This window comes from Elephas maximus, chromosome 12, assembly GCF_024166365.1.
Source record: "Elephas maximus indicus isolate mEleMax1 chromosome 12, mEleMax1 primary haplotype, whole genome shotgun sequence".
In the NCBI taxonomy this organism is placed as follows: Eukaryota; Metazoa; Chordata; class Mammalia; order Proboscidea; family Elephantidae; genus Elephas; species Elephas maximus.
The window spans coordinates 19,431,114-19,452,435 of record NC_064830.1 but is presented as its reverse complement, the minus strand read 5'-3'; the positions used below and the strand labels follow the sequence as shown (position 1 = coordinate 19,452,435).

The 21,322-nt window shown below is 40.5% G+C and overlaps 1 protein-coding gene across 4 annotated transcripts in view; it reads right to left on the bottom strand.

The window, feature by feature from the left end:
- The window catches only part of GRHL1 (grainyhead like transcription factor 1), a 52,293-nt gene that overhangs the window by 14,652 nt on the left and 16,319 nt on the right, over nucleotides 1-21,322 (bottom strand). For all 4 annotated transcript variants that reach the window (XM_049902847.1, XM_049902848.1, XM_049902850.1 and 1 more), the window contains exon 9: nucleotides 727-885. In XM_049902847.1, coding sequence (XP_049758804.1) covers nucleotides 727-885 — 159 coding nt within the window. The remainder of the gene's footprint in view (nucleotides 1-726; nucleotides 886-21,322) is intronic.

Sequence of the window (21,322 nt, the reverse complement as noted above, 5' to 3'; positions counted from 1 at the left end):
AGTCCAATATTTCTGAGTGGGAAAATCAAAGCCTACTTCAACCTTGGCTCAATGGACCACTCATTCATCTATGGTTGCTTCCCAATTCTCAAGGATACACGAGCTCCTCTCCTCATGACACAGTGGACCTGCAACCTTCCCTCTGGATTTGCATGTGGCAAAAGTGATACACGAAGCTAAAGCAGAGCTTCAATACAATGGTTACTGGTTACAGACCGAAGTAAGCTAAGGTGCCATTAAGATACGGAGCACAACTCAACATGCATCTCATATATACTACCTTCACTTTATCAGACATTCCCAACACAATGTATTTACCAAGCCTTCTAATTTCTTTAGTTAAAATGAAATGTTTTTTCTTCTTTATATAATGTGTTGGAGCCCCGGTGGCACAGTAGCTAAGAGCTTGGCTGCTAACCAAAAGGCCAGCAGTTTGAATCCACTGGCCGCTCCTTGGAAACCCTATGGGGCAGTTCTACTGTGCCCTATAGGGTCGCTCTGAGTCGGAATCAACTCAACAGCAACGGGTTTGGGTTTTTTTTTTTTTTAACTATAACATGTCGCTGCAAGGCTATAAAAATAATACACGCTAATTTAAAATATGCTATCTTTTGGTAGCAGCAACGCATTCATATGGAACTTTATATTAAACAGACCCTGGTTTTTTTTCTGTGAGGAAGAGTGTACCTCGAACTCTTTATTCTAAGCATCCCAACCCAATGTTACCTTGTCACAGAAGACTTTTATCTGGCAGTATGCCCGATGCACAGGCTTATTGCTCCGGTTGTTGTAACTATAGGTGTCGATTTGAATGTTAAGAGGCAAACCCTTCACACCCTTCTGAGAAGAGAAATCTGTGCTTAAGCAGTTCACAGAGATGAAAACCTGCAAAGGGAAGAAAAGGCTCCATAAGCAACAGGCACCAACAGTCAACCTTAGCATAGCTGGGAAAAATACTAGTATCACTGAAATTACTCACATATATTTTAAATGAGAGTTTAGCTTCTCATTTAGAAGAAACTCTTTTTACAAAATAAAGGTTTTACTTTAAAACTACCTTTGGGAGAGGAGCAAAGGGAAGTCACTGATTAGGAAGCAGGGAGCTACTATTTATGGTAAGAGAAAATTTGGCATCAATTATTGGTGAGGGTTGCACCACGTGATTAACGTAACTGATGTGACTGACCTGCACACGTGAAAGAAGGTGAAATGGCAAATGTTGTGTCACATACAAGGTCCCTGGGTGGCCCATGCGGTTTCCACTCACCTGCTAACCAGAAGCTTGGCTGTTCAAACCCACCCAGTGGCACCGCAGAAGAAAAGCCTGGCAATCTTCCACAAAGACTACAGCCAAGAAAACCCTACAGAGCTCAGTTCTACTCTATAGCTGCCATGAGCTGGATTCAACTTGATGGCAACAGGCTTGTCTTATGTATATTTTTACAACAATAAAAAAAAAAAAGGTTAAGAAGAAAAAAAAACCACCCTTGATCACAGGAATGGCAGACTTCAAAAGGAAAAACTTCACAGCAGCTTTGAATCCCTGTTAATTTCCCATCTCAGAGTACTTATTTAATCTCAGCTAGGACAACTGGAAGAGTCTAGTTGTCTGCCTTGATGTCATTTTTAAATGTCACCAATAATACGGTTCTCCCTGCAGCTGTTTTATAAGCTTAGCACAAACTCTTTGGGTATCCATCTGTATTTATGTCTGTACCATCTCACAGGACCCCATATTCTAATACTTCAGAATTTATGAAATCAACATACCTCTAATCCATAATACTCATGATTACCGTATTTTCACAAATAACATGCTCATGTAAATAACACGCACACACATTATGTGCACAGTGCACCTAGGAAAATAATGCGTGAGGGGGTTGATCAGTTGGTAAAAAGATGTATAATTGGTGCTTTATTTGCATAAAAACACAGTATAATAGTCCAATGAAGTTCTCTCTCAATCCCTCCCAATTAAAAAAACCTTATTTTTTCCCCCAATTTGTTCTTATTGGTCTTTTGGTTATAGAATTACATTGGGCCAAGCCCTCCAGGATTAAATTACAATAATTTTCGTATCTCCTTTTAAGAGTCTTTCACTGTTTAAACATAACATAACTTGAATTCTTAAATTTACATGGCCAGGTTAAAACTAAGACATTAAAGTGGTAAGGTTTGCTAACAGACTGACAACTTAATGATCACAAAAACGCTAAATAATGCATTCCCCACTTAAGACAGTGCCACAAAGATGTTGTAGAAACTTCCTAGGAGAATAACCCAGGAAGACATTATGCTGGTGGGTCCATTGCCATGAGAGAAAAGAAAAATCCAATTCTTTAAGCAAGTGATACGGGTTGCATTATTCAATCCCAAAACTACTTTGGAGAAAACTAAACCAGACTTTTGAGTTTGTCAACCCACAGCTTCAAAGTCTGCTTTCTTTCATTAGCACCCAAGCTACCACCCACCCACACCATTTTTTTAAGAATGCATTTCCAACTACAATAGGTTTTGCACTAACTAATTTCAGCAGTTGACATATACCTTAGGTATGTGAAAATCTAAGTAGCAGCTGGATTCTTCTCTTTCAAAAAGAAAAACAAAGGATGCCATACCTTTTTCTCATCTCCCTATCCTATGCTCCAGAACAGTTAAGAAGTGTGTATCTATGTTTATCTTTCAGGAAATTTTATTAAAAACTAAAATGAATTTAGTCCCATTACTAATGCGGTACTAGAGGTTAAAAATAAGTACTATAGCTGCTAACCAAGAGGTCGGCAGTTGGAATCCGCCAGGCACTCCTTGGAAACTCTTTGGGGCAGTTCTACTCTGTCCTATAGGGTCGCTATGAGTCGGAATCGACTCAACAGCCGTGGGTTGGGTTTGGTTTAGAGGTTAGAACTTGGAGAAACCCGGGTGAATCTCTGTACAGCAAACGAATATGTTCTGTTCCTCCTCCCCGTTCCCACCCCCACCCCGACCTTTTTGTGATTCCAGATTTTAACCTCTTCACCCACCATGGTCTCAATGTTTTTGACCTCTAGTTAGTTTTAGAATTCACTTCTGGTGAGTGAGCACCATATAGTGGATATTACTGGAACTACAGTTTTTAAAACAGGTTGGCAGATTTCAAAGACCCAAAACTAATTAAGCTAGACAGGTTCCTTCTAGTCCATGGGTCAGCAACTCCTTCAGCCTTAACAACCAAGAATAGGTCTACCAGAAGTAGTATTGGTGCCACTGGCTGAACTAAGGCCTAGGTATAAGTTAGAAAAAAGAAAAAAAAAAAAACTGTAAGAATGTAAGATGAAAAAGGAAACGTGAGAAAGGTTAAGAAGAAAATTAAAACTGAGATGACAAAGAACTCCCTCTAAGAATTATGCAAAATGTTGACAGAAATTTTATACGCTTGCTCTAGTCTATATGCTGTTTCTAAGAAGGAAAAGACAAAAAAAAAAAAAAAATCCTGAAAAGATGCGACATTTGTCCAAATTAGCAGATTTGAAAGTCCTTTATCATCTTGTCCCTTCACAAACCCTCCACTCCGACTAGTCACCTCACTGTCCCAAGAGCACACTTTGTTCACTGCTGCCTCACCTCTCTAGCCTTGTCCTTCCTCCTCCTATTCTCCCTACACGTCCTTGGAGTCAGGGTCCCCCCACGGTTCCTCTCTGACTAGCTAAATCTTTAAAGGGCCACCTCAAGTCACATCTCCACAGAATGTTCCCACCATCCCAGACCTGTAACAGAGCCAATGACAACAGTAATATTTCCTGGGCACCTAATATGTTTCAGAATGAGCCCTGGTAGTGTAGCGGTTAAGCACTTGGCTACTAACTAGAAGGTCTGTGGTTTGAACGCACCAATCACTGTGCAGGAGAAAGACGTGGCAGTCTGCTTCTGAAAGATTCCAGCTGCTGCTGAGTCGACTCTGACTCATAGTGACCCTATAGGACAGAGTAGAACTGCCCCATAAGGTTTCCAAGGAGCGGCTTGTGGATTCCAACTGCCAACCTTTTGGATTGTAGCCGAGCTCTCAACCAGTGTGCCACCAGGCCTTCTCCAAAAAGACTACAGCCTTAGAAATCCTACGGGGCAACTAGACTCTGTCCTATAGGGCCACTATGAGCTGAAATAGACTCAATGAATGGCAATGGGTTTGGTTTTAGCTAATAGGTTTCAGAGCCTGGGCTAGGCACTTCATATATATCATATACATTATCACTATAATCTTGACAGACAGAATTACCCCTCTTTTACAGATGAAGCCCAGAAAGATTTTTAAAATTGTTTCCAAGGTGGAAAGCAAAGGAACCGGGATTCATATCTAGGACTTTTCTTTCCTTGACACACTGCTACCTCTCTATTCCGAATTAACTTTTTTCCCTATACTAATCACCTGGCTTTGATTTACTACCTGGGATGGTCTGTGATTTTTATACGTGTATGTTCCACTTCTCTAGCCAGACGACATATACTTAGTAGACCAGGTCCCTATTCTCCACATTGCAGCCTCCTCAGTGCTAGCACGGTGCCTATCTACGATTGCCTTATCTTGCCTGCCATGATTTTCCTTTCCATTTAACTTATTTATTCCCAGTAAATAAGCAAATCACTTTAATTTTTTAAATATGGAGATCTAGATGAATAGGCAAAAAGTAGCACATATGAATTTCAGATCCATTACAGACACGGTGTGCTTTGCCTTCATGCTTTTCCCTATATACGTGTTTTTAAGTGCTTCATATATAATCCATAAATCCACAGCTAAAAGGGAAGGAGAGAGGTTATGGAACACACTCAGGTTAAAAAGAAAGGTAGCCCATGCAAACGACTTAGGACATAAGGTAACCAACCACCACATTTTCCATTTCTTTACAGCCAAATGGAATTCTAAATTTCATTCTAGGCAATGGGGCTCAATTCCTAACCCAAAAACAGCTGCCTGGGAAAGTCAGGCTTTACCCTCAATAGTTCCAGTAAGTCTCTGACCCAAAGTTAATATATTCCTTTACAAGAGGGTTTCATGGTATTCCAACCTAAAACCTATGCTCTTGCTTCCCAGTTTCAAGTTTCTATTTGAAGTCGACACAAGCAGGAGCCAAATCCCAGGACTGGTATAAACACGGAGCCTTCAGACAGGCGCTGCTCTCGCCAGGATCAGTGTAAACACGGAGTCTCAGACAGGCACTGCTCTCACCAGGATCAGTGTAAACACAGAGCCTTCAGACAGGCGCTGCTCTCACCAGGATCAGTATAAACACGGAGCCTTCAGACAGGCGCTGCTCTCGCCAGGATCAGTGTAAACACGGAGCTTTCAGACAGGCGTTGCTCTCGCCAGGATCAGTGTAAACACGGAGCCTCAGACAGGCGCTGCTCTCACCAGGATCAGTGTAAACACGGAGTCTCAGACAGGCGCTGCTCTCACCAGGATCAGTATAAACATGGAGCCTTCAGACAGGTGCTGCTCTCGCCAGGATCAGTGTAAATACAGAGTCTCAGACAGGCACTGCTCTCACCAGGATCAGTGTAAACATGGAGCCTTCAGACAGGTGCTGCTCTCACCAGGATCAGTGTAAACACGGAGCCTTCAGACAGGCGCCGCTCTCACCAGGATCAGTGTAAACACGGAGCTTTCAGACAGGCGTTGCTCTCGCCAGGATCAGTGTAAACACGGAGCCTTCAGACAGGTGCTGCTCTCACCAGGATCAGTGTAAACACGGAGCCTTCAGACAGGCGCTGCTCTCACCAGGATCAGTACAAACACGGAGCCTCAGACAGGCTCTGCTCTCACTAGGATCACTATAAACACGGAGCCTTCAGACAGGTACTGCTCTCGTTATTACCCCTGATTATCTGGAGCCTTTTACTTATATATATTTCCTCCTATTTTTTTAAATCAATTATTTCCCAAGTTGGCAGATTTCTAAATTTATCCAAGAAATTTTACAGCATTCCTAACTCGGCATTAAAACAAAGTTATCCTGTTTAGATAACTATACAACCATACCAGAAATTACTGGGGAAAAAAAAGTGAAACAAGCACACTAGCCTAGGGACATGAGGAACAGGAAGGACAGTGAGCGGAAGATCCCAAAAGATAAAAGTGGGGAGGGTCTTCATGAGGCATCTTACGGCCAGATCCAAGGCAAGAACAAGGACGAGAATTAATGGGAACATGCTGGCCCTGAAGGCGAACATGTATACTGTGCTTAAGCCTCAACCAAAGGCTGACAAGGGGAGCAAGATTCCCATTATGCTGTGTCCTAGCAAGAGGTAATGTGTTCAGCAGAAAACCTTGTGGTCTGAAAATTAAAAGATCTGATTTTCTGGTCCCAGCTCTGTCACTAATTAGTGCTGTGACTCTGGCCAAGGGTTCTCATCTGTCAAATGACAGGGTGGAATGAGATGATCTCTAGACACTTCTAACCCTAGACAGTCCTATGACTGCATTTATACTGAAAGATTATGAATTCTATGTTCCTAATCTGTATTTACTGGAAAAAATGATTTTGTATAATACATTTATAAATAAGCTTCTTATAAATCATATTATTTTAAAAGTATCATGTAAGGTTGCCATTTAAGTGAATCACAGTAACTACTTGTGTAAAGTTAAGAATCCTGTAAAGCCACACACACACACACAAAAAACCCACTGCCATCAAGCCGATTCCAACTCATAGCCACCCTATGGGACAGAGTAGAACTGCCACATAGGGTTTCCAAGGAGTGGCTGGTGAATTTGAACTGATAGCCTTTTGGTTGGCAGGAGAACCCTTAACCACTGCACCACCAGGGCTCCTCCTATAAAGCAGTGGTTATCCAAGGATGGTACCAGGAGCGTCGGCATTGCCTGGGAGCATGTTAGACATGCAGATTATCAGGCCCAACCCCAAGACCTACTGAATCAGAAGCTGGAGGTTAACAAGCTCTCCAGGTAATTCTGATAGCAATAGGTCAGCCCTTGCAGGCCATACACAAGTACTCAACTCTGTTACAGTGGGAAGGCAGCCACAGACAAGAAGTGAACAAAGGGTATGGTGGTCTTCCAGTGACACTTTATTTACATAAACAAGCAGCTAACTGGATAGGGCCTGAGAGCTCTAGTTGCTGACCCCTGATAGAAACCATTTTCTAAGTTGTCCAAAGTTCTGTAGACATTCATTTATCCTCACATCATCACAATATGGTAAACAGAAAGGAAGTATTATTTCCCTTTTCCACATAAGTGACTTCCTGACAAAACATCCAGTGCAAACTTCTTGCTAGTACATTCCTTCACCCACGGAACCATGCAGTTTTTGTCAGTGTAGCCTACACTCACAGAGGGGCCTCGGTAAGTGCTGCGTAAGAAGTTCAGTTTCTGTTGTTGTTGTGGGCCGTCGAGTCGATTCTGACTCACAGTGACCCTCAGCTTCTAGGAATCCTTAATTTAGGAAGGTGACAATCTCTAGTCAGCAGCACCCAAAACAGGTGGGAAAGCAAGTGTAGGAATACGAGCCATACCTCTCTCTTGTGAAGAATTTGGAAGCAACAAAAGATGGGTATATTTTGTTCCTCACAGTTTGAACACTTAAGATTGGTTCTATCTTACGAACAAAGTAATAGGTCAGGTCACATAAATCTGGATAAAACAAATACTCAGAACATTCTCAGGGTACAAAGAAACACTTTCTATAGATGAGATTATAGAAAAACTCCAATATCTCCCGCAGAGGATGGGAAGGAGGTAAGAAGTAAGATTAACTATTACAAAACCAATTACTACTCCTCTATAAAATATACATGTGTGCGCACGCACGCCCGCACACACATGCTTGCTCTCTCATTCTCTCTTAATAAGTCCTATTTCTGAAGTCTGAGAGTAGCGTCAATGATACAAGACCTTCCTTCTCTAGAATGGTGTAAATATCTCTGAAATATAACTTTAAGAACTCAAATGATGATCGTTTCTGTTTTCATACTTCCTTTCCACTTATTTTGAGGAAAAATTTAATTTTATTCAAATAATCACAACAAGGTAATCAGAGATGAGCAACTAACGTTCCCACCAAAAATTACTAGAAGAGAAAAAAACTAACCACAAAAATAAGCTGCTAAACAGGCTGAAGACGCTCCGCAAGATTCCTTTTTAAATGTCCACCCCATTTTTTTTAAGACAGTTCCTCATTCTTGCCTGAGAATTCATGCATTTAGAACTTTTCAAAAAGATTTGGTTTTCAAATCTCAGTTTGAAAAAGAGGAAAACAACAAAACCAGGTGATTTACATTATCAAAGCATTAATTGGTACCAGTTTTTTATTCCAAATGTTTACAAGCACAAAAACCAACAAGAAATTAGATCTTGGACTAATTTATACTGACTTTTCCAGGAAGCAGTAGGGCGGCCACCCAGTATTGTTCACACAGTTGGCTGCTTTCTTGAACATTACTCCTCAAAGGGAAGAAAAAAAAGGGAAGACAAAAGCCAACAGTGTGCTCAAAATAGAGATCAACATCAGAGACATTTCCCAGCAGGTGAAGTGAAAACAACTGAGAATAAATTTTATAAACCCCCAACTCACCTACTCTTTTGGGGCTTTATCATCAACACCACAAACCAAGGCACAATTTTGGTAAAACTTGCTGACTGTCTAAAGAGAGTAGTCAGATACGTAAACTTTAACAAGTGAATTTAACTTGTAGGGGGCGGATTACAGATATATTTTTCACCCACCTAATTTTCAGAAAGAGAGCATTAACAAAGCAATCTGAATTTGTCAGTCAAAAGATACAAAAATGTAAGTAGTTCAGTCAGAAGCTACATCATAAAACGGACTCAGCTGAGTACGCCATTACCAGGATTACTTCTCATGAACTAGCAAACACATTCTTTTTATAAAATTTACCACAACGGTACTACCTACTCCAGGTATCTAGATACTATTCACGTGCAAAAAAAGAACTTGACATCCAAATGAAATAGCCTTATTTTTTTTTCCACTGAGAAATTCAGGCAGAATTTTGTATATTTTTGTAACATTGCTGCTGTAACAGTGAAAATGATTTCCTTATCACTTTCATAATATGATTTCCTCAAATAAGTGGAATAGAAAAATTTCAAAATGTGAACCTTTCGATTCACTAAGAATATGAACCACCCTTATGAGAGTTTGCTAAGTTGATGATTTTCTTTTTACGGGATATGATTTTTAAATGAAAACGGAGTAACTGAGTATAAAGGTCATGAGGATAGGTGAGAGGTCTCAGGAGCTCAACGGTGTAGCAACGGTGCAGCATCAACGGTGTAGCATAGTATTTTTGGAAAAACCAAAGAGGTTAAGACCACTCCTTAACAGTCTGCAGTGGTTCTCCACAGTCTGAAGGAATGAATCCAAATTCTGTGGCTGGGGTACTCAAAATCCCCCAAAATCTAGCTCCAAACTCTCCCTCTAGTCTCACTTTTACACTTTGGGATCTTTATTTTCTCTGACCCTCAATTTTAAAATAACCTTTATTCCATTCTCTACTGATGTCACTCTGATCTGTAAAGACGTAGTATCACCTGACCTATCTTCTCAGCATACCATTCCCTAACCTACCCAAACAGAATTTGTCTGTCAGCTGGGCTCCCATAGGACTCTATTTATAACCTCATTTTAGGGTTTTTAAGTTACACAAAGTAGCTCTTTACTTGCCCTCCCCCACCCCATCTTCAGGAAAAGTCACATCTGTATACCCTCATCACCTGGCTCAAGGGAAAAGAATCAACAAGCAACACAAACATACCACCTCTATTTAACACGTTTGCCACCCTGTCATAGCATAATAAGTAAGTACTGAAAGTTCCTTGAGGGCAGGGACTATGTGTGATTCCTTTTTTAAATTTCTTCCAGTGTTTAGTACATGTTTTGTATTTCTCCCAATACGTATTATCTACTATTAAATGGTAGTAAAATAAATACCGATAATGAGAGAAAGAAAAACCAGGCGTATCCAAAAATCTACATATGATTTCCGAATCTTATTTTAACAAGTTTCAAATTCTCACAAAACTTTAAACACAAACAGTAGTACCCACGAATAAAAACGAACAAAAAAACAAAAACACTCAATAAAAAAAAGCTAATATAAAGTAACACAAATGAGCAATAAAGTGGCTAAAAATCAGGCAATAATAAAAAGGGGGAAAAAGCAACAGACTGCTGAGCTAACACATTAGGTAACTGCCCAATACCACTACAGAATCTTATTTATTCTTACTCAAACATTTTCAACAGCTCACCACTGTCTATATAATAAAGCCTAGATTCCTTAACATTTAAGATGCTGTATATTTGACTCCAATTTGCTTTTCCAGTCTTATTTTCCACCACCTACACCAGTGTTTGTCAAATGTGAACACTACACATATCCTTTTTAAAAGAGACAAAAGTTGCTTAACCACTAAAAATATATCCAGACCCCAGTTGCGAGACACTAGTCACATGGCTGCAGAGCTCCTGATCACACAGCACCTGAAGACTTCATATAGCTCAAAGCCAATAAAGGACAAACACCATCACTGAAATGTCCTGGCAACATTTGACTCTATGGTAGCAATCCAGAATACGTTTGTGATTTTAGAAACTTTTATCACTAAATTGAAAATATTACAAAATCTTAAAGAACCTCCAAACCCAAGATACTCAGTCCATAGACGCCAAAAGTTTGAGACATGCTCATTTATAAGATGAAGTCCAAGCTCCTTGTCATGACATACAAGGGCCTTCATGATCTGATCCCTACCACTCCTGCCTCATATCCCCCATACCACTCAAACTTTAAGCTCCAACACTTTTAGTTCTAGATTCATACATATCAAGCTGATAGGCTCAGTCTGGCCTCTGAACGCCTGGCTAGTTCTTACTATCCTTTAGGACTCCACTCGGGTGTCACCTCCAGGAACTTTCCCAATCCCCCAGTTCCTCTGTAAACATGTCTATGACTGCACTTACACCACTGTGTAGTTTCTGTGGCAATCCTCTCTACAGAGTTTGAGTTCCTTGAGAAGTGAGCCATGTCTTACTCATCCTTGTATTCCCAGAGTATCCTGGCAGTGCTAGCTCAATAAGAAATAAACATTTACTGAATGAATGACCCCAAATCCTAAACTCCAACCAAATAAAACTACATGCTGTTAGGATATTTGAGCTAATATTTATTGAGTTCTTACTATGGCACCCAATTATTTGCTAAGCCCTTTCATGGATTATCTTATTTGACTCTCAAAACCACCTATGAAATTGCTACTATTCTGACTCCACTTTATAAAGAAAACAGGCTTTGGGAGGTTAAGAAACTTGTTGCCCAAGTTCCCAAGTTATTTATGTTCACATCTTCCCTCTGAGCAGACTGAAACTCCTAGGTCATCTTTGTAGAATACAGAACCTCGAGCGGTATTTTACATATAAAACCCACTGCTGTCGAATATTTGGTGAATGAGTAATTAAACTGACTATATATACTCCTGGAAACCCTGGCATAGTGGTTAAATGCTACAGCTGCTAATGAAAAGGTCGACAGTTCGAATTCACCAGGCGCTCCTCAGAAACCCTACGGGGCAGTTCTACTCTGTCGTATAGGGCTGCTATGAGTCGGAATCGACTCGACAGCAACAGGCAGGTATATGTACTACTCAATTAATTTGGAAAACATTATGGTATTTCGAGCCTCACTGATACATAGTGAAATACGTAAGGTAACTGCTAGGGCAGAGACAATCCATATAATGACCCGTGACATAACTGTCTATTGTACTTGTTCACTCTTACACTTTAAAATGTTTTGTATATGCAGGTACCTAACAAGCACAATTTTTTAACTCTGTTTAAATAATGAAGTATAGATTATTCCTTCATTTGTAGCTTCATGTTGCATTTACATATGTGGTAATGTCTATAACTCTAATTCTTAAATTTGTGTATGATGTCATCTTAGTGTTGCGGGAAACAAGTCTGTGACTTTTTTTCCCATACTATACAATGTTTTCAGAGCCCTGGTGGTGCAGTGGTTAAGTGCCCGGCTGCTAAAAGAAAGGTTGATGGTGCGAACCCACCAGCCACTGTGTGGCAGAAAGATGTGGTCGTCTGCTTCCATAAAGATTTACAGCTTTGGAAACCCTATGGGGCAGTTCTACTCTGTTCTATAGGGTCGCTATCAGTTGAAATCAACTAGACAGCAATGGGTATACAATGTGTGGGCCTCAATATGTCAAAGCACCTCTTCAGACTAAGACATTTCCGTTGCCTCTTTTCCACTTAAATTCCTAACAGCTGCGTGGATGGAGAGCAAAAAAAAAAAAAAAAGTCCAATCAAATGTCCTTTGCAAAAATGTTCTGCAGGTCCAATTGATCTAAAAATCACATCAAATGCTATCTCTTTCATAAAGTCTTCCGTGCTTCTCTTATCTGAAAGTACTCTTTTTCCATAACCTTAGAGCATTTTTATAACCTCACTTATGACATGTATCACTATATGAGGAACGTAATCTCTTGAGGACAGGCTTTATGTTTGAATAATTTTTTTCTATTCCCTCACAGTGCTTGCAAATATAGAAGTACAATGGACAGATGGACGGATGGATGGGATGGATGGATGGGTTAAGGGAGTCAACTCTTTGCAACATGACTTCTAAAACCAGTTCTTCCACATAGTAAAAAAATAGCAACAGATTAATTACTTTGCATAGAATTTCCTGAAAGGATGCTAGAAATGAGTTAAATTACTCAATAATAACAGTGGGGAAAAAAAAAAAAAAAACCAGCTTCAGGGGAGAATGGTGTTTTGCTCTTGTAAATCAGATTGCACATACTAAACTTTTTGAAAAGTATAAGCATATAGAATTGAGAGCATTCCTGTACCTGTGCCAATATTATATACTGTCATTTGCGTAGCATGACACAAAATTAGACCGTTTAAGTGAGTTGTAAGTGCCTGGTAAATATAAGCAGAAAAAGAGAGAAGATCAGTTAAAAGGAAGAAAAGTTTGTTGATTAAACAATGGAAGGTGCTTCAGAAAGTTGGTAAATGAAAAAAGTTTTACATTCCAAAAATTTACTTATCCTTGTTGTCTAGTGTACACCATTTGCCTTTAATATGAATACCATATAGTTCAAACTCTGGCTATTCAATATCTTTTAAATCAAGAGACAACGTCAAGTTGTGGATGAGGCTCAGGCTCTGAAGATACAGACAGTAAATTGATAACAAAGCCAAAGTTGGGACCTATGCCTCCTGAGTCCAAACTCAAAGCTCTTTTCTCTAAGCCACACCACCACAATGACGAATATAAAACTTGAGAAGTACCTAACAGAAAAACTGTTTGGTGAACTAGGAAAATTTAGGGAAAAAAGTGACTCCCAAGGGATTGTGAGCAACAGGTGTTTTGGTCACGAGGCATGAAATTAAAGGTACCTATATTTCAAAACAAATAGCTTCCTATTTGATTTCATTTAAATCATAGACTAAGCTGATGACGTGGCTCCATCAGAGATTGCCGCAGCCATCTTGGATACAGTCCCAGTTGCCTCTGGGAGTCTCTGTCACTTTAACCCATTCTAGTATCCAAATTTAACTTAGCCACGTAAGACACAGTATCTGTAATTTCATTTCTAGAATACAAATTGATCTAATAGATTCAAAGTAGAAAGCCTGGAATAAATTTTAATTTAACTCTCCTCCAAACCAGTTATGAAGACTGCTGTAAGGCAGTTTTAAGTAGCTTTCTTAGATAGAAATCTCCTGACAACTGAAATTAAAATGTGAGGTCAACAATACAGTTTATTCTCGTCCCAAATCCAGTAGCACTAGTGAAGAGAATAACACCACAGTTTATATGAAGTTATAAATGTCAACTGAAGCCAATGGAGTGGGAAAAAGAAACTAAGAAATCAAGATCTAATGCTTGGCTAAAGCCTAATTAGACATGAACATTTATTCAGCATTATATGGAAGACACTTACATTCCTTCCTCCAAACAACCCCCTCCAAAAAAAGAGCAAAACCCTGATTTAGTTCTCTATAAGCCTTGTATTTCCTGTACTTCTTGATCCATATGTGCTGCCTTAATTAATAAGCCCAAAAAGGGATCAAAGGCTCAGTCATAAACTCAGAAGTAGAATCCGGTTCCACTACTGATTCATCAGGTAATTGTGGGTCAGTCACACTTCCCCACTACTCCTAATGATGTGAGGTAATAAAAACTAAAAATCCCACTACAGAATATCAGCAGGAGCAAAAAAAAACTTCAAATGTGAAACTATTATGTGTGTTCTTTCTCGACTGTCAAATGACCAACAAGAGAAAAGAAAAAGGCTGGGAAGAATAGAGGCAGGGAGAATAGGGATGTGGAAAGAGAAAAGCACTACCTTGAAATCTTCTCACATCTAAGCGGGGCGTTTCCCTAAAGGAAAAACAAGGATGTAGTCATCACCCTTGATGTTGCCACAGTGCTTCCTTCCCACACCTCCCACACATCATCTTTAGTTTCTGCATGGATTGCAGAGAGCCAGGGAAAAAGTCACAAAGACAAAAAGTGGCGGAGAGAGAGAAGACAGGAGAAAGAGAAACATTCTGGAGTACCTGTATGCTATTCTTCCCTCTGTCATATCCTATAAACAGGACCTGGTGAACTTAAGGGTGCTTGGCAGATACAGTGATTTGGCACCTGTTGTCCTAAATAAGCAGAATGTTTGTTCTGAAATATGCAGAACTGGATGCAGGTGACACCAGGCAAACACAGACCACATTCCATCATCACTAGGTACAGAATAGGACAGGTAAGCATATGGGTCATAAAGGAGAGACTTGGCAGGTAAGCTGACTTCCAACCAAAATTCCTAATTATAAATGGAAATTTCTAATGTCTACTTTAAAAAAAGTAAAGAAAAAGTCCCCCAAACAAATAATGTAGAGCACTTACTTACATTTATTCTAAAGGATTTGAAGTCTTGTATGTACAAGCGCTACTTTGCTGCATATTAAAGAAACTTGAACTCCAAGGTACCATAAAACGAACAAACAAAAAAACCCACTGCCATCAAGTCTGACTCTTAGCGACCCTACAGAACAGAGAAGAACTGCCCCAGAGGGTTTCCATACGCTGTAAATCTTTACTGAAACAGACTGCCACTGCAGCTTTCTCCTGTGAAGCTGCTGGTGGATTCGAACTGCTGACCTTTTGGTTAGCAGCCAAGCTCTTTAACCACTGCACACCAGGGCTCCTTCAAGGTCCCATACTGCCTTGAATGTCCATTCCAGGTAAATTCAGTTACTAATAATAATGTCAGGTCAGAGTCAAAGCTCTCTGATTTAGTTTATAAGTAGCAAAATTGGTTGAAATAACAGATTTAGAGAACAAGCTTAGATGCCATTTCCAGGAAGGGCTTAGAAGAAGCAGGGTTCAGGTGACAAGCTGTCAAAGGAGAAAGCTGTATAGAGGAACTTATTGTTTCTTGACAGTGGTGGGGTGGGGGAAGGGGAGAAGTTTGACCAAAAGGAAAAAAAAAAAAAACAAAACTAAATCAAGTGACAGCACAAATAGTGGCTAAACAGACATAGGTGCTTCAAACTCGTTTCACAAGATCCAAGTCTCACTACCGAACTAAAGCTTTCTTCAGCTGCCAAGTGTTTCACTTGTCCAATCAGAGACATCACAGACTTGGCCCTTACCCTCAGGCTTGTGCTATAATAAATGCAAGCTATTGTTACCTGTGGATTCTAAAGTCCCACCGGGATTCAATGTCGTCTACATCTGGATGGAACCTCTTGCTTAGACACTACGGAGTATACTCCTTGAAATGCTTTCAAGCCAAAGTCAAACAAACTTAGCTAACAAAAAATTAAGAAATTTAAAGGAGAACTCATCTTGCCAATCCTACCAAGAATAGTTCCTTCAAAGCAAAATTTCTAACTGCCAAGTAAAGAGTTTATTCCTTATCAATTAAGGCATTCCCCACAGACTTCCAATCAAGAAGATTTAGTTATTCTCAATACTGGTCAAACCACCAGTCTAAAAACTACTCATTCCCTATAAAGGCATGCAACTATCTCTCTGGTATCCCCCTTCCGAAATATTTTTACTGTAATGAGCATGTATTTTCAAACGGCATAAAAGAAAACCCCCGGAGTCGAAGGAATCTCAATTCAGAAGCCTCCGTTTCTATCTTGAGTTTCCCTAAGGTCCTAAGGATAGAAACATAGGGATAAGCCAGTTCATTCAAGTTAGCTTTGTGATCTGTCTAGACTCTTAAAAGTCTCTCACCCTTTGTTTTAAAAATAACAATGCTCCTGATTTCTCTCTAAACCACAGGCTCTATTTAGGCCAGGGAGTCTATGTTTTAGTTTTAAATCTCCTGCCTTCATTTAACTGCAATTGCAAGTCAGATATTTGACTCACTTCTCTCCCTCCCTCCCCCCTCCCATTCGCACTGGAAATTTAAAGTTGTGAAACAAACCAAACCTGTCCCTGCTTCATGCAACCAAACTGGCAACACCTTATTTTAATGGAGCACTTGATTGATGCTTCACTAGAATGGAATCCCTATAAATGCAAGCAATATGCTCAGCCCAAACAAATTAAAAATCGCTCACAATGAATTGCAAATATTATGCTTAGACAAAACAACAAACTCATAAGCCTGCATCCCATAAGCATATACAAAAAGTCTTAAGTTCAAGTTACCAGAATGGTTACACCCCTCTGCTAGAGAATGAACTCTGCAAACCTCAGTAATCCCTGCCCCGGGAAACGCCACACACTTTTGCTGAGACAAGAAGACAAAAGGGAAAGATACCAATGCTCCGTCCAAACACAGGCTCCCTCACGGTAAAGCTTCTTGGTACTCTTGTCAGGCTCCAAATTCTATTTTAATCCTCTTTCTTTTGTAACGTGAGCCTTCCCGTGACACATAAAACATGTGGCTCTGAAGGACAATCCTTTAGAATGCCTCAGAGTTCCTTCGTATAGCTGATAGATTATAACTAAAAGTAAAAGCACCAAGTATTCTCATTTGACAGTGTTCTTTTTCCCCTCTAGGGAACAGGATGCTCTGATCTTGTCCTACCTCCTCTCTCTGGCTGCCCCTTTCCCCTTCGCCACAGCCAACACGCCAAGCTGAAGGTAAAAAATGTAAGGGAACTGAACTGTGAAGAGAAAGGAAAGTCTGTTGAAATTGGCTCTGTCACCCCTAGAGATAAGATCATGCCATCATGAAAAAGATGCAGTTCCATCTGTCTGTGAGTAATCCAATCACAAACTGAAAAGACGTGCTTCCTTCTGAAGGCCTGAGGAAGGCTGACTAAAAAGCAGCCCGGTTCCCGCATCAGCACTGCAGGAGAAATGCCCAAATCTTCAGGTTGTCTGAAGTCATGGAGTGCATCAAAAAAAAAAAAAAAAAACACAAATCTGTTGCCATCGAGTCGATACCAACTCATAGTGACCATATAGGACAGAGCAGAACTGCCCCCCAGGGTTTCCAAGGAGCGGCTGGTGGATTTGAACTGCCAACCTTTTTGTCAGCAGTTGTAGCTTGCCATAGCTCTGCACCACTGCGCCACCAGGGCTCCATGAAGTGTACAGTAACACAACATCAGTCTCTACATTTAACTTTTTCTCTGACCTTACTTACTCCGTGGAGCTTGGTGCATGCTGACAGTAAGGTCTTCACTGTTAATGTTTTTAAAATAAAACATGTAATGGTAGCTGTACCCTAGTCCACCTAGTGTAAAGGTTTAGGTTTGTCACTATTGGAGAAAGCCTATCAGTTAGGTACTTATACCCCTGGGGTTCATTACATCTTTAAAAGGTTTACTTAACATTCATGAAGATCATGGCCATATATAAATACACACACACATACACACATGCTGTGGTCTCCCCTTACATTACAGTATATTGTTACTATTGTTCTATTTTATTATTGTTTACTCTCTTACTGTGCCTAATTTATAAACTTTATCATAAGTATGTACGTACAGGACAAAACATAGTATACATAGGGTTCAGTACTGTCTGTGGTTTCAGGAATCCACAGGGTGGTCTTGGAGCATATCCCCCAGGGCCAAGGGGGGACTACTGTATACATACAGCCCTGGTGGCAAAGCGATTAAGGGCTCAGGCTGCTAAGCAGAAGGTTGGTAGTTCGAATCCACCTGCTGCTCCCTGGAAACCCCAGGGGGAAGTTCTACTCTGTCATATAAGGTTGCTAAAAGTTGGAACTGACGGCACACGATCACAACACAACAACTGTATAAATATAATCGGAGCAATCTTGAACTTTGCTATGAACTGTAGCTGTTTTCCTATTTGCCAGACTGTCCAGTTAACTATAATCAAAAGATGCTCCTATAGAGCAATACAGACACCCTTTCCTATTAGTGGTTCCTTGGATTATAGGACTCCCTCAGAGCTGGTAGTCTAATTTTCACTGGATTCAAATACAGCCATTTTTTGGATAATAATTCCGAGTCCTCTGTTAAAGATCACTCATCCAGAAAGCAATGTAAAGTCCTTCCTAGTAGCAAAAATGCTGTTCTACTAAAGGAGTTGATATGAGCACGTCCATAATGCTGCTCTATTAACAAAAATTCTTACACTTTCAAATAATCTCCGCTGTCAAGAACACTTCCTACCCAACTCAAGGTCTACATTCTTGCCTCCTTAGAAGGGAGGCCTCGTTCCAAAGACCAAGCAGCAAACACATAACCATCGGGAGGGCTAAGTGTTTTTTATGGATACTGGGCAGGTAGTGATGCCTCATTAAATGTGAACACAGGTGGGACACCTTAGCGCAGTGCCTGGCACATAGCAGGCACTCAGAGAAGTTAATTCTCTCTCCTTAACTTCTTTTTCCTCTATTTATTTTAGATCTTCAGGCTTTGAGAGGCCCTTATTTCATATCACTAACCAAATCTCGATGCTGTTGTAAACCCTCAGATTTACAACCCAAACAAGAAATTAAACCCCAGGCCAAGATGTGAAGCCTAGCCAAAATTACTCACTTGGTTTAGGAAACACTGAAACCTCACTCTATTTAATTTCAAAATAACTGTAACAACAATGATATAAAACACCAAGTTTACTTTTCCTCCAAGGAGCTCCTGTGTAGTGAATTCATTGTTTAACGAACACAACAGATAGCCCCCAGTTTAAAATGTATTTGTGTTTCCAAAGTTCATTTGTAAAGTGGTATAAACACATTTTTCCTTAGAATCCACGGTGTTATGTTTAGGATCACAAACCATCTCACAAAAGCCAATTTAACCTACAATATACCTGAACTAAGGAGCTCTGGTGGCCTACAATATACCTGAACTAAGGAGCCCAGGTGGCGCAGTGGTTAGGTGCTCCACTGCTAACCAAAAGGTCAGTGGCTCAAACCCAGCTGTTCTGGAGGAGACAGATGTGGCAGGCTACTTCCATAAATATTACAGTCTTGGGAACCCTATGGGGTAATTCTACACTGTCCTACAGGGTCATAACGAGTCAGAATTGACTCAACGGCAGTGAGTTTGGTTTGGTTTTATACCTGAACTGTAATACTGGTATGTGCAATACCAGCCTGGATCTAGCACGGTGCCTTGTCTACAGCAGGTGCTCATAACTGCTGGATAGTTATAAATTCCTGCAGTAGAAGGAAAAGGTGCGCAGCTGGCTCTGGATAAAATGTTTATATAGCTGAAGTTTGGGTTAATCTTCTCCCACCCCCATCTCCTCGTCCCCTCTTCCTCAGGTGACTGGTACCCTCGTATCTTGCCCTACAAATTCTAAACTTGAACACCTCACTAGAGCTCCATCTCTTAATGTTTCAAAGGTAACTGCTTCGTCTCCCTGCCAAAATGGCCTCAAGCAGCTGATCTCAGCTATACATCAGAAAAGAAATCTGATTATTTCACAACGAAATGGGAATGTCTGCTGAACTTTAACCTGCCCGGATTTCAGACTCTAAAAGACGCCTGACTACTCAAACAAGTCTCTGTAATTTTTTGTGAAGTGCAACAAAATGAAACAGGTGTACACAGTGGACAGGCTGGTGCTGCCTGGGGGACTGTTTCTAAGATATTTCTGCTTTTAAAAACAACTTCCTTCTCCCCTACCACTCTGAAAACCAATGATTGTCAACAAGTTCCATAACTTCTTAATGTTTCCATGGTAACAGCAGGCATGTTCCTGTTGATGGGCACAGCGTGTACAGGGACAGTACATGAGTCTTGGCTTTGGCAGTGCTCTTTCCACATTAGAAGATAAACCAAGAAGGTCAAGATTCAACCTGATCTGCCCTCAAAATACAGTCACCTCCAAATTGAGAGATAGAGGCTACAGGGAAGATTCAGATGTTGACCCTGGGCCAGAATTCTGGTTTTATTCATCCCAGCATGGCCAAAAGGGTGTAATAAAAAATGGATATCTTTAAATGAAGAGATGGGGGAAAAGGGACACACGTCTCCAAAAACATTTATGTTTGTGGGAGAGAAGAAAGGGGGATCACAAATCAACAAAAGTAGCAATACCAGAACTCTAATGGGACCTAAAAACTGGGTAAAGAAAGTGGATGGTTTACAAAAAAAAAAAAAAACCTATAGCTACAGGATTCTGCATGTACGATTCATTCACTCTAGCTCCCTGGGGCATTAATTACTTTATGTATAATAACAGAAAACATCAACTTGGCTGGGGAAAGCAGAAAATCTAGACACTTCATTCCAACACATGCCTGAAGCTGATGCCTGATACCAGCTTCAAAAGGTAGCAGGCTCATTAAGGAGTAGCACAACACCCTTCCAGAAGCAGGCAAAAACTTAAAAATCAAGTCAGTGCTGGGGGTCTGGGAGGGGAAATGAAACTAAATTTACCTAGAGCAATTAACAATGCCATTAAGGCTACTTAAGACACACCTCCGACAATATTTCTCTTTAATACAAATATGCTGTAGGCCTTCAGAATAAAACAAGCCATTATCCCTATCCGTCATCTTGACTTTCATTACTCCCACCCTGAAGAGTGACACATCAAACAAACAAAACGCCCTGCCCATGTGCAGGGCCTTTTAGCCAAGATCTCCAAGCACTCTGACAAGTACTTATTAATCCTGACACCACCCCAACAAAGAAGAGAGTTGCCACTCTAGCCTTTTTATTTTTCTAGGGGAAAAAAATGGAGCTAGTGAACTCGGGGACTAGCCCAAGGTCACAGGTAAGTCAGAGAAGTGTCGCCTGCTCTACAACTTCTCAATTAGTCCCAAACGGCAAACAGGAAGTATTTCTCCAGTTTTCTTCAAGAACAGAAGCACCCCGG